Here is a 14,570-nt window from a genome sequence, read left to right as displayed (position 1 = left end):
GACATTAAAAAGCAGATTCTCAGGAACCAGGCATGATGACTTCTTGGATCAGAATCTCAGGAATTTTGCACTTTGAGCAAGTTTCTTCGGGGATATCAGCAGACACTAAACTTCAGAGTCTCCACTGAGAACCATTTCAGGGTCTAGAATGTCAAGCGGGTTAACAGCCATGAAAAAGCTAATCAACAAATTAGTTCACCAGTGTTTTCATGGCCCTCTTGTTGGTTGGCGGGGGAGGGGATAGGGAGAAAAGGGACCAAGACAGCATTTAATGTCCTCCCTGTGCCTCTTACTAACCTCATGACTGAGTCACCTACTGCCAGTTCCTTCCATCCACTCACCCAGAGGGTCACATAGACCTGTCCTCGTATGGTTTTGCCACACAGTTTTTTATCTTCCCAAATAAAATGATGATGAGGATTTAGTCCCCAAATGTGTGTGAGTCTCGCATGGGGCCCGCAGGGAGACTGATGAGTGAAGAACCAGGAAAAACTCATAGCCCAGGGCCCCTGTCATCAGATCACTGCATAAAGCAGGTGTGGCCTCTTCTACCCTGATCCTGGCAGAGCTCTTAGCCACCTGTCTTGACAACTGCAGACACCCTCCCCCCCACCCCCCAAGCCGATCATGATCCAGATACACTGGAGGCCCACTGGGAGTCCTTTAGCCCAGCTGTCCCTCCTGCATCAGTGAATCTACCTCCCCACACCAATTAACCAAGCCATATTTTGGGTAATACCATGCACATATGACGTATGCAATTAGTTTCCCTCTCTGCCTCTCTCTTAGGTAGTAACAAACACAAAAACTTTATTTCTCTTTCCTCCTCTCACTTCAGACATGTATATTTGAGGTCAATTTTAACAATCTAGACTTACTGATTGGACCATTTCCAGATCTTTCTTTCCCCAGAGCCTCCACATGTGCTAAGGAGGAGGAGGAGAAAGCTGGTTCACATCTACTGGGAATCACCTTGGAAGCCCTTCTGCATCTGGGAAGCCGCACCTGGCTCAATTTGGCCAACGGGATTTCTTTCCTCTGGCCTCCTAGAGCACTGACTATCTGAAAGCCTCATTGAATGCTACTGTTTTAGCCGCCATCTTTTGCTGTGAGCTTCTCTTAGTATGTATTGTCTTGTCTCCTCAGCTTTACCAAGAATTTTCTACAAACCAGCAACCATCCCTTCATCTTCTGTTGTGCCTGGATGAAAAAATGACTTTTATTTATACGTCTTTATCCGGGTATGACTGTGGAAGGACACACAGTAATCACGCTCAATGTCTAAAAGCCACGGGCACTGGGCAAATGAATCAAAACCTGCTTATCTAAGCAGAAAGTGTCTTTCACCACATTTAGTTGGTCAAGAACCAAACTGCCAGTGCTGCACTCGAGGCACTAAAAATAACATGAGCATTAGACTTTGAGGAAAAAAAAATTCTTACACTAACAAAGTCAGGTTAACAGGATTAAGGACAAAAGAAAAAGTGAAGTGGCTTCAAAATGAGTGTCAGAAATTTTGACCAGATTAACTGGGGTCACTTACCGTGTGTTACATGCACACAGCATGCTAAGAGCTCTATGTGCACTCTCTCACTTAATCTTCACACCAACATATGACGTGGGTATTATTATTCCATTTTACAAAGAAACAAAGGTACAGGGAGCTTAAATAACTTCCCAAGGTTGGTAAACAGCAGAATTAGAATGTCAAGTCAGATCTGTCTGACTTCACAATTCCTTATTGCCTTTCTAATTAATTCACCCCTTCCCGATGTAGATTTCCAGACCTTAATCTGTAGGTTCTCTTTCCCAATGAAAGTCAAAACCCCCAAACAACAGTTTTTTGTTTCTGTTTTTTTAAAGCAAAGCAACCAACCAACCCTTCTTCAAAGGTCAGATGGGAGAACTGAGGAATATACTTATTTACCGTGGCTCTGCACGACTTCATTTCTTTACTCTGTCTCTTCTCCCCTATCACCCACTCAATTCCTGTCTAGGCTTTAATCACCTCCTCTACAGACTACTTTAATAGCCTCCTAATTTTGTCAACTCTAATGTCAGAATTCATCCAGAATCTGAGCACAGTTATCACCATTTCCACACCTCTTAACAAAGCTCTAAGCTTCTACGCTTGACCCCGCCTACAGTTTAATCCCAACACATCAGTGTGCCCTTTTAAAACGTCCTATCACAACTCTGTTCACCACCACCTCCAGCCCCATCTCCCACTACTCTCCCCTTTGCTCATTCCATATATGGCTTCCTTCTTAATTAATCAGACATGACATGCTTCTGCCCCAGGGTTTTTGCACTGACTTTGTCCTCTGCTTGGAGCCCTCTTCTCCTAGATATCTGCATGGCACATTCCTCACACTTCCTTTATGCTTTTGATTAAAAAGCTTGTGTCTAAGTGAGGCCTTCCCTCCATACCCTACTTAAGGTTGCAATCCATCTTCCCACCCCCAGAACTTCCAATCCCTCTTGGCTTATTCTGTACTTGATTTTGGCCACAGCATTTATCACATTCTAACATACTACAAACCACCTTTATTATGTTCCTTGCATCCTCTCCCTTGAACAGAAATTTCACGAGGGCAGGAATGTTTAGATTTTGTTTGCTGCCTTATCCCCAAGATCAAAAACAATGCCCCCACATAGCATGTGCTCAGCAAATATTTGCAGGACTGTTTTAGATGATTTACTGGCAAGAAAAGCTGATAACCCCAAGTCATTGCACTGTGTTTACCCTATCACTCTATGGCTTTTTGTACTTTTGGGGCTCTGTTCCACTCTGAGAGGCACTCATCCCCAGAAGGCTGGGGATGGGGAGCTATCAAAGAGGGAAATGATATGGTGAGTTCTACATGTCAGTCAGTCCACTCTACTCTGGGAGTGGGTCTGGGGAGGATAAGACTGGAATTATGAGTCCATTCCAGTATTCAGGCAAGAGATAATGAGAGTTTGAAAAACATCTAGGAGACAAGACGGAAAGATTTAATGACTGGTTGGATGCTGGAAGGGATTGATCCTTAGGTTTCTGGTTGGGTGACTAAACAGATAATGCTGGCAGTAATGTAGACAGAGCATACCAGAAAAATCCACTTGGGAGGATCCTGGAGATATAAGTCCCTACACTAAGTTTAACACTCGCTTTAGCAGTCCTTTGAGAAATAACTAAAGCAATTATGGCAACAAACTCAGTCAAGGCTATACAGCAGCAGAATATAAACAACAACAACAACAAAGTCCTGCAAGATTACTGCTTATGTCCCCATTTATCAGTGGCACCGAGCTGGTCTTTGAACACGCAGATTCCCTTCAAAGGAAAGAGGCAGGAATGTCTTCTGGGTTAAAATTTCACATGGGTTAAAAGTCAACTGTGCACCTGAAAATATAACCTACCAAGATTCCTTCAGATTTCAGTGACCAGTTGTCCCATTTCTTTGAAAAACGACTTCAGAAGTAGGCAATTTTAAAAGCGTGCCTTCCTAAAGATCGCTGAACAAAGATTACCAATAAAATACTTCAATCCACCTCTTATGTGACCGACAGTTTTACCCTCATACCTCACCTGGAAAGCTGTCTCGATTTAGCTTAGGTCTGCGGACTATCACGAAGTCCTTTTCATTCCCCTTGCTTTTCAGCCGTTTTCGGGGAGGGCTCTGAGGGTGGGCCAGGTTGGAAAGCAGTTCCTGGGGGATATTCTCACTGTCCACCTCCTCCTTCTCCAGGGCCGAGACCCCCATGCCTGAGAGCAGTTCAGAAGTCTTGCTAGAATCCCATCCCCACGTGAAGCTGGTGGTAACGTTGCTACTCTGGTCGGGAATCTCCTGGAGGTGTTTCCTGGAAAAATGCACAACAGCCCCGGTTTCTTTCAAAAGCATACCCATAATAATTGAAAGGCCTAAATGAAACTGCAAATTATGCAATGAATGCACGGAACTTTCACAGCGTCTCATGGAATCGCTTTTTAAGTGCCGGCGGCGAGTTTCTAAGAAGGGAAGAGAAAATAACCGAAAATCAAAAAGGCTTTTGGATTTACGATCACGGGGAAGGCCTCAAGAATGTCTTAAAGTGGAGGGAACACACGAGCGGGAGGGCACAACGATGAAAACGGCAGCAGGAAAGCTCAACAAGGAAGGCAAATAAAACCGCACGCTGATCACCGCACTAAAGCACCCAGCCATCCACGCCTTCCCAAAGAAGGAGCTAAGCAACTATTCACGTTACAGCATTTGTAACAATATCAGCAAGCAGCAATGTTCGCGGCCTAAAAGAATTGAGATGGTTCACTCACTCGCCGTCCCCTTTTGCAATCGGGTTACCTGTGCATGGCGTCCACAGGTTCTGGAGTTTTAAATGCGTGCATTAACTGCAGAACTGCTAGCCTCCGGGATTCCCGCTTTGGCGCGCGGCTGCTCACGGCGTGCAGCTCCGACCCCCAGCAGCAAGACCCGCGAACTCTAGCAACGTTCCATCTTCGCCGCGCGCGCAGGGCTCTTCTACTCGCTCTGCTCCGCCGCAGCCGTCTGCGGCCTCGCTGCCTGCTGGGAACTGTAGTTTCGGCTCTGCCTAGGCCGGCAGGCTCTCCTCTACTTCCTCCCTCGCTACTTTACCCGCCTTCGAGATACCCACAACCCCCCGCGGCTGCGAGGCTGGGCTACCCACAGGGGTAGGCGGGGAAGCGGAAGTGGGCGGTGCTCCGGCTGGCTGGGAAATGTCAGCCGCTTGACTGGGGACGGGTTTTCCTCATCCCCCCCGGAGCCTGCAGGCCTTTTAGCGATCGTCACCGCCGTGGCCTCGGACTGTAGGTCCCAGATCCTGGACGGTTGTGGCGAGCGCGGAGTTTCCCGGTCCTTCCAGACGCTGTCTGGCAAGATCGGACGGTCAGCCTGATGGCGAGAGCGTGAGGCACTTTGGGGTCTGGGGTCTGAGGCCGAGCGCAGGCGGAGATCGAGAAGACCTCGGAGACCCCGAGCAGCCGCTACCGCGGGCCTACGTTCCCGGCCACTGGTAGGAGGCGGTAGCCGGGTCCGCCGGCCAGGTGAGAGGATGCGGGCCGCGGGCGTCACACTCGCTGTCCCCTCCGCCGGGAAGCTGCTTCCTCCATCGGGGAGAGAGTGACCCTTAGCACTGGGTCCGTGCACAGGATTCCTTCCTCAACAGTAAAATAGGCACCGCGGCTTCGAGGCTTATCTTGAGAACACGCTTGGCGTGAGGGTCAAGCCAGATAACGCTTGTGGAAGCGTAAAGTGGAGCGCAGTTCGAGCGAGAGGCGGGGGTTTGATTTTAGGCGAGCGGGAGAACACAGGGGTTCCTGTGCGCGGAGGGAAAGCGGCGCATCCCCTCGCAGCCGTGACGAGCTTCACAAATGCCAGCACGGGAACAAATAAGGTGGCCGTGTGTTTGCAAAAGCGCAGCGCTGCGGGCCACCGGCGAAGCCATTCGGTCACCTGCGTTCAACCGGCTGCGTCTGGTGGCGTCGCCGTCTAAGAGCGAGCTGCTTTTTAGCCCGTCTCCTCCGGGAAGAGTTTGGAGGCGGTTAGAGGAGGGCGTGTGCCATGTTCTGAGGTAGGATGACCATGCGAAATCCATTGTGCACCCTGTACCATAACCGTGACCCCTGGGAAACAGTGGAAGAGAGGAGGGGAATAAATTCCAACCCTCATAAAAGCGGAGAGGATTTATTAAGTTCAGAAGTAAGCAGACCCACGTCATCACAAAAATATTAAGAGTTATTACTTCAGTAGGCAGTACGACATGCCTTAAAAAAACAAACAAACAAACAGTATGACATACCATTAAGAAATGATTTCGCTGTGTGCTGGAATTAAACCTCTCTTGCCGGGGTATGTGTTGGTTTCAGGCTCGGTGCTTAGCTTGAGAAGGGACCACTTCTTGATTAAGGTATTCACGAATCTTTAGGGGTTTTTTCTTGAAAATAAGTGAAATTGGTGTAAGGAAGGGATATGCTCACAAGTTGATTTAAACTAGGTAAAAAGACTAGGCTCAGTGTTCACAACTCATTAAACTGATGTTAAGGGAAATGCTGTTAAGTGCAGTATTCTGACTTTTTATATAAAGTTACCTTTATGTTACTTTGGCTAAGGAGAAAGCAGTTGCCTTCCTTTGAAATCTGCATCCTTTTCCTTAAAATTGCAACTGATCGGAGATCGTCATTGTATATTTTAAAAAGTTATAGTCTTAAAGTAAGACAGAATGTATACACTAATGGAGGAGAAAGAAACAAGGAAAAAATATTTTAAATGCCATGATGACAATAAACAAAGTTTTGATATATAAAGTAGATCTTATAGATAGGAAAATCTAATGGGATGGTTTTAAACTTAAAGATGAGAAATATCCTGGTAGTAGGTTTCAGCAAGTAGTTTCCTAGGAACCAGGTAACATTTCTAGTTCTCAGAATACTTGAAATAGCTGAATTGATGGACAGGAAGCCCTCTGTAGGACTTCAGAGAAAGCCTGTCAACTTTGAAAATCAGTCTTCAAATTCTAGAAAAGATATTTTACTAACAGTTTGCCCTGGTAACAAAAATACTTTAGCTTGCTGAAATAGGAATACTTTTTTTCCCCCTGCATTATTCTAATCATGGCTGTTCTCTTTATATAGTAAATAAAAGTTTAAATTGGTACATGGGAGTCTGATATAAGGAATTGTGTCTGTTGAAGAGATGAGATTACCAGCTACATAGATATTGCAGTCTGGTCTCTTCAAGAATTAAATTGTGTTTCCTACTGATACGGATTTTTTTTTCCCCTGGTTAATTTCATTTATTTAATCTTGCTCTCAAGAAGCAAGGTTAAGCATACCCACCTTCCATTTAGTGAGAGGTGTAACTTAAATTTCTGAAACTAGAATTACTAGATCAGTATCTAGGACAAATGAATTACGATTTTTTTTTAATCTCTGCAAATGACATTAGAGAAGTTTTTAGTACTCTTTGGAAGTTTGAGGTAGAATACAGAGCAACTTTGTAAATTGGGAAAGTGTTTGTTGTCAAAGAGACAAAATGGTCAATATTACAAGGGCACAGGAGGAGCCAAAAAGGACTGGAAACTATATTTCACTGTAAGCTATGTGTCTATTTTGCAGTATATTAGTGTTCTTTTTGAAAATCAAATACAACAAAAGAGATTGTATTTAAATATAAGAGTGATGTGCTTCTCTCTTTAGTTCCATCAAAGCATGAAATAAATCTTATAGATTTCTTTATTTTCTATTTATTTATTTATTTAATTTTACCTGTTAGTTAGCTTGGGGGAACAAAAGACCAACAACGATTATATAGCAAGAAGTTTCTACCTGCCAGTCAAATTTCAAAAGTATCTTTCCTACATTATTATTAAGGTAGACCTTTATATCTCTGTAGTTTATTGCTATCTGTGATGGACAGATTGGAGCAAGAACAGAAGGGTACTTTCCCTATTCTAATTTGCTCTGTGTTTTCTTTTCTATCTTCCCCATGTAAATTAGAGTCATATATTACCTGTAAGTAATATAGCATTCTTACCTGGGAGGTGAAAAGACTTCACTAAATTCTGTATTAAACATGACTTTTCTAGCATTCTATCTTGATATGTCATTCTATCTTGATATGTCTATTGATATTCTAACTAATAGAATGTTTCTTTTTTTTTCTTTTCTTCTTTTTTTTTTAAGTATTTTTTTTAAAGATTTTATTTATTTATTTATTTATTTATTTGTGAGAGAGAGAGAGAGAGAGAGAGAGCGAGCACAGGCAGACAGAGTGGAAGGCAGAGTCAGAGGGAGAAGCAGGCTCCCTGCGGAGCAAGGAGCCCGATGTGGGACTCGATCCCAGGACGCTGGGATCATGACCTGAGCCGAAGGCAGCTGCTTAACCAACTGAGCCACCCAGGCGTCCCTAATAGAATGTTTCTAATTTATTCACTGTGAAAGCCAAACAGAAGAAATTTAAACAATTTAAATTGCATTAAGAAGGTATGTCTGGATTTGAAAAAAGACTGTAGTATCCCAGTAGTAGTTAGGATGAATAGGTTTGAATCCCAACTTTGCCACTCATCGGCCGTGTGGGAATGTGGACAAACTACTGGCTCCCTCTGTACCCTTTTCCCCTCTATTAAACAAGGATACTGATAGTCCTTTCTTACTGATTTGTGCAGTCTAATCTGATAAAGTATGTTAAGAGCTCGGGTAATGCTTGGCATCTAGTAAACTCATACTAAATGGTAGCTGTTCTTTTTTAAAAAATTGTTTTATTAAGAAGGGTTCTAAGGATTATCCTTTAACTCTCAAAATAAGTCTTGTAATCTCTTTATGTGAAATCTTTAAGAAACCATTACAATTCCAATTGTTTTCTGCTTACTTGCTTACGTGGTTGCTCCCTTTCTCTCTGTCTTACCAAAGGTTAAGCACTTTGTACATGTCTTTCTTCAGAAGGGCTTGTCACACTTTGGAATTCAGTTTACCTGGTTGGTTTAGCAACTCAGCTCATTTTTGGAGCGTGGCTTCAAAAAATATTACAACTATTTTGTATTTTTAGACTGGGCACCACATTCTCTTGTGGTATTCTGTGTATATCCCAAGCTGAATCCTTCTTTTACTTGGAATCCTTAAACAGGGACTGATGGTGGTTATATTCAGAAGATTTCACTTTCTTTTGGTAGTAGTAGACAATTGTTGACTTTCACAGCACTCACATGTAGTTCTGATACTTTTGGTTTTTCATTATTAAGATCTTGAGTTGTCTGCTAGTTTTTATTATTTCACATATCTGAATAAAGATAGCTACTTAAGTTAGCATAGTCTGACTCTCATATGTCCTGAGGTTCTGGCTAGAAATTTTTCGTTCACCTTCAGAACCTTAGTTTTGGACAAAAGTTTTGTCTGTGTTCTTTTGTTCAGTTGCTACCACAAGTCTTTCCTTTCATCCTTCCTTGTCTTTTTCAAGATACGTGGGGGATGCTTCAAGTTCCAAAATTATCTTAACCTGTAAATTTTCCAGTTAAAGTGTGTTTAGCCTAAAAAAAGTACTTGGTAAACAGTACCCCAAGGCAGTGATATTAATGAGCTAATTATGAAAAGCATTTGAAGATTTATTTATTTATTTATTTATTTGACAGAGAGATCACAAGTAGACAGAGAGGCAGGCAGAGAGAGAGAGAAGCAGGCTCCCTGCTGAGCAGAGAGCCCGATATGGGGCTCGATCCCAGGACCCTGAGATCATGACCTGAGCCGAAGGCAGCGGCTTAACCCACTGAACCACCCAGGCGCCCCTGAAAAGCATTTGAAAGGCATTGTACGGTAACTTAATAATTGGTAGGGGGCTAAATTGGATTTTATGGTGTTTAAGGACTTTCAGAACTAGTATTCTGAAAGGTAGACTAGGTCTGGACATCAGACACTAAAATTATAATGAATGAACTGGCATTTTGATTTTGAGTAAAATCTACTTTTGCTGCTGTGGTGTTAAGGTCAACCTATGATAGCTTTGAATTTCTCTTTCAATTTCTAATCACATGGAACCGAATTTTGATTTGCCTCCAAATTTTGCATATTCTTCTTTGATTTTTTGCCAGTTAGCCTAAACACGTTATTTTAATATTTGAGGAATATTACTAGAAGGACCACTTTTGTAGTCAGAGGCATATTTCCTCTTTTGCCCTTGAGAATATTTTTGCACAGCTGTGCATGGTTGCAGGTCAGCAAATGATCCATTTTAATCCACCGCCATTTTGTCACGTGCCTAGAAGAATGGCATTGTCTTTCTACATGACATTGGTGTATCTAACACACCTTCTTGACATGGCTCTTAGATATGTTCTGTCCCTTTACAAAAGAGTTGAAGGGGTGTTTGGGCTACCTTATAGACCTAAAGAGGTAATCCCAATTTGTCAAGAGAAGCTAGGGGAGCGGTTTCTTGGAGCAAAGATCATTTTTTGTTTTATAAGAATCAGGGTGGGCCCAAGCTGTGGTAACCACAGAGAATGAGAAGCAAAAAGCATTTGGTATCCATTCATATTTTGGGAGGATAGTGGGAGAGGAAACTGTTTAGTGTAAAGCTTTGCTTTGAGACTATTGAAGCAACTAGTTATCTTCTAGAAGCACATGATATGAAGGAGGTAGAGATGAGCAGCTAGCATTTTTGAGGACCTGCTCTGTTTCTTGAACTCCTATTTGGTGTTTTACTTTTGTGTCTCATTTGATCTTCATAGCAACCTGTGTGAGATGATTACTTATCCTCACTTAACTGCTTAAGTTGCATAAAATTATACATTGGGATTTGGAACCCGGGTTTACCACATTATAACAAAACATTTGTATTTTAAAATAGTTGTAAGTTTAGGCGTTTAACACCAGCAGCAGAATTTCTCATTTCCTCATTTCACTTTCATATTACTACATTGATTTTTAAGTAATTTTAAAATTACAAAATAGTAAATGTCCATTATTTAAAATTAAAAGCCCACACAAACACAAAAGCACAAAAAGAAAATAGAAATAATCTCTTTACTATTTTATGACAACCACTGTTAGCATTTTGGAGTATATTTGTTGCATGTGTTTCATATGTGTACTCCGTTAGACCCCAACCATGTCCCTTTTGACATCTCTAAAGTCCCTGTGGATCTCACCTTTCCTCTAGGCTGGGGGAATCTGGTAGCCTCCTTGAATCACTGCCTGCAATTGAGTTTTGCTGTTACGTAGCCCTTGACTCAACGTGCAGGAGACTCAGCGCAGATCCCTGCTCCCATGAGTCATGGACAGGTTAACAGGATTAGTGATTTATGAAGCCCTTGGCTGCTTTTTGCAAAAAGGGAATGGACAACAATATGACTGGAGGACATTTTTAAGACTTCCTGGACTATTTAGTACAAACAATGTTGTTTCTATGTTTTCATGTTTAAGTAATGCTGCCATGAAAAGTAACATTATAGATAAATCTTTGTTCACATTTTGGGTTTTCTTTAAGTTCTTTGAAGAGGAATTCCTAGGACAAAAGATATGTACCTGTTTTAAGGTCTTTGATATATATTGCCAAATTGCTGTATTCCCTGTGGTGAATTTTTTCAATAAACCAAACCTGAGTTGGTTGGTTTATTTTTATTAGATTTTAATTAACAGTGACTTTTATGAATTTAAGATCGAAGTAATTAGATCAGGTGGAGGATAAGGTGCACTTAGCTTTGGACACAAAGTTTTTCAGTTGAAATAATCAAAACAAGCTATAGGATATAAGATTCACAAAGAACCTAGGAAAGTGCTATCATTTTGGACTGTAAAAAAATAATTCCTCACTTGTATTTAGGTACAAGGTCAAAGATATAGACTTTAAAACTATTATTTTCTCATCTCAGATTAGGGAAACCCCAATTTTCATCTCCAATTTAATGGGACCCCAGGCTTAACCTTGTGTCATAACAAGATAACTTGAGTTCAGCTTGAACAGAAATAGATGGTTTGATAAACAGAATAATAGACCCTCATGGATATCTATGCCTTAATCAAGTGAGGAATTATTTTTCTACAGCTTTGGTTACTGATATAACTAGATTATTCCGATTTTCCTAGTGAGGTCAGATGAGCTCTTTAAAACATTTTCTCCCAGCTAAGGGTAGAAAAGAAAATCTGAGATTCCAAGGCTGAGAAGGATTCAACAACCCATTGCTAGCTCTGAGATACACTGGGCCACATGCAAAGACTGGAAAGAGGCCTCTGGAGTTAAGGGTAATTGCCAGCCGACAGTCTGCAAGGAAATCGGAGTCCTGGTCCCATAAACACAACAAACTGAATTTTGCCAACAGCCTGAATGAACTTAGAAGTACATTTTCCCCCAAAGTCTCCAGACATGAACACAAACTTGCTGACACCTTGATTTCCATCTTGAGGAATTTAGTTGAACCAAGTTGTACCTGGATACCTGACCCACAGAAACTATGATATAAGAGTGTTGTTATAAGCCTCTAAGTTTATAGAAATTGTTTATAGCAGGAATAGGAGACTGTTACACTGAGAATGGGAAGAGATGTAACCAAATCATTTCTTTATTACTAGAATAAAGGATCCATAATTCTGTTTATTCTTCTACAAGATTTTAAAGCACTATGAATCAGACCAAAAAATTGACGGCCATTGTAAAAGAATATTAGTAGCTAGTAGCAAGTTCATAACTGATTTTGTTGTTTTCTTATGCCCATGACTTGCCATCTGTTTTTGTCTTCATATATTTCACTTTTATCTTAGTTTTCTTCATGTGTATTATAATAAATGTAAAATATATGGATTGAGGGTTTTTTCAGTTAATATTATAGTAATTTTCTAACATTATGAAATAATCTTAACAAATATCATTTCTTACACTTCAATAATATTCCATCATCTGCTTCCGCCATATTTTAGCATTTCCTTGGTAATTTCTGATACTCCTTTTTTTAATGATTATCATATTCCTTGGACTGGACGATTTCAGGAAAATAAATATCTAGGTCAAACCATGAAGGGATTTTCAAACAATAACTGCCTTACATTTAAATTCACATTGAATTATGTTTTTTCAAAAGCTGGATCTTGAAAGAGGTAATGGTTCTTATCAGCACATTCTACATTGAGCTATCCACTTAATCTTTTCTTGGCTTACGAAGAAGATTTGACTTACTCTTACTGTGATAGTATAGATATTTTTCATAGAATATGAAATTCAAAATTTTGAGTAGTAATAATGACAGTTTTAATAAGTCTTTGAGTTGTAATAAGTATTTGTGTTATCAATTTTGGAGATCATAGCAGGAATTTTATGTTGCCTTTGTAGTCAGCATTAATAAAAATAGTGTGTGTACCAAAGTATAGAGTAAGTTTTTTATTCATTTATTCATTCAACAAATATTTTTTAAATATCTACTCTATGCTAGACACTATATTAGAGACTGGGGATATAGTACTGAAGAGTAAGTCTGCTTTCGTGAGGTGGGTGGAGGTGGGGAGGAAGGGGTTTCAGGGAGACAAAAATGTAAACATACATTATATTAGGTGGATAAGTGCTTTGAAGAAAAATGGCAGGATGTGGTCATTAGTGATGAGAGGAGGTCAATTTTAGATATTTAAGAAATATGAAAATATTGGTTGAAATGCACAGAGGAATAGAAAGTACTTCAACAATATAAAGAAATAAGAAAATAGTTTATTATGTATGTTTTTTGTTTGTGATATTCCATGTAAGGATATTTCTTACATGAATTTAAATTTAGCCAGTTAAAACCCCAAACTTTCTTTGTTTTATAACTGGTTTTGGTTGGAGATGTGGATTTGAAGTATTTTATTGATTACACCTTTTACTCTGCATCACAGCCTTGTTTCTCTGTTGAGATATTAATTCCTTGGAATATTGTAGTTAGTCCATAGACAAACAAAAATGCCTAAGTTTGATTTTACAAAGGTGAAAAGAACATATTGCATTCAGTTAGTAAAGGTAAATTATTTTAGGGTTGCCTGGGTGGCTTAGTCGGTTAAGTGTCTGCCTTTGGCTTGGGTTATGATCCCAGGGTTGTGGGATCAAGTTCTGCATGGGGCTCCCTGCTCAGCGGGGAGCCTGCTTCTCCCTCTGCCTGCTGCTTGTGCTTGTGCTGCTCCCTCTGCTTGTGCCCTCTCTCTCTCTCTCTCTCTGACAAACAAATAAAATCTTTAAAAAAATGTAAATTACTTTATAGGAGTAGAGAGATAAACCATTGCTGATGTATTATTGGCATTTATAATTAAAAATATTCTCATGTATGACTTTATTCAATAATCATTGATAAATTCTTCTGCATTTAATGGTAACTTTCTTTAAAGAAAATAAGATTTAGATAGATAAATGGAAAGTGGTAAGTATGCAATTGACCCTTGACAATGCAGGAGTTAGAGGTGACAATCCTCTGTCCAGGTGAAAATCTGTGTATAACTTTTGACTCCCTGGAAACTTAACTATTAATAGCCTACAGTCGACCAGAAGCCTTGCCATAACAAGAACAGCTGATTAACTCTGTGTGTATATGTGTGTGTGTGTGTGTGTGTGTGTGTGTTTTACTGGATGAACTTGATATTTATTTTGTAATATGAGTATTTTTGAAATATAATAATATTCAGTGCTATATTTCAGGTATACAACATAATGATTCAATATACATTGTATATATATTGTATACTCACAATAAAGTAAGCTACAGAAAAGAAAATGTTACTAAGAAAATCATAAGGAAGAGAAAACACATTTATAGTACTCTATCAAAAAAATCCACATAGAAGCAGACCCACATAGTTCAAACCTATGTTGTTCAAGGGTAAACTGTATTTTGTGAAGCAGTAAATAAATCAGAATTTCAAGTTGTTACATTTGTTAGACAAGATTATCACCAAAAAATAAAACTGTTTCAAACAAAGGAAATGTTACTTTCAAATGCTCTTTTTCATGCTTTCTCTCCCTCCTTTGGAATATTTTAAGTAATGGGTTATGGATGACTTAGGAAACTTTATTTTAAAAATACCTAATTTTCTAGGATCTAGTCAGTAGTGTATTTATATAAAATCTCTGTTG

At 40.2% G+C, this 14,570-nt stretch overlaps 2 protein-coding genes across 3 annotated transcripts in view; one reads left to right on the top strand and one right to left on the bottom strand.

The window, feature by feature from the left end:
* The window catches only part of SKP2 (S-phase kinase associated protein 2), a 33,583-nt gene extending 29,028 nt beyond the window's left edge, over positions 1-4,555 (bottom strand). Inside the window, exons 1-2 of the mRNA XM_059417004.1 lie at positions 4,326-4,555; positions 3,572-3,843 (exon numbers count right to left, since the gene is read on the bottom strand). Coding sequence (XP_059272987.1) covers positions 3,572-3,843; positions 4,326-4,369 — 316 coding nt within the window. The 5' untranslated portion in view covers positions 4,370-4,555. The remainder of the gene's footprint in view (positions 1-3,571; positions 3,844-4,325) is intronic.
* A 135-nt stretch (positions 4,556-4,690) lies between these two features.
* Positions 4,691-14,570, top strand: part of LMBRD2 (LMBR1 domain containing 2) — a 43,425-nt gene continuing 33,545 nt past the window's right edge. For both annotated transcript variants that reach the window (XM_059417003.1, XM_059417002.1), the window contains exon 1: positions 4,691-5,044. The gene's annotated coding sequence lies outside the window, so the exon portion shown is untranslated. The remainder of the gene's footprint in view (positions 5,045-14,570) is intronic.

The sequence above is a fragment of the Mustela nigripes genome, chromosome 12, assembly GCF_022355385.1.
Source record: "Mustela nigripes isolate SB6536 chromosome 12, MUSNIG.SB6536, whole genome shotgun sequence".
Lineage (NCBI taxonomy): Eukaryota > Metazoa > Chordata > Mammalia > Carnivora > Mustelidae > Mustela > Mustela nigripes.
This window is presented reverse-complemented; position numbering and strand designations above follow the sequence as displayed.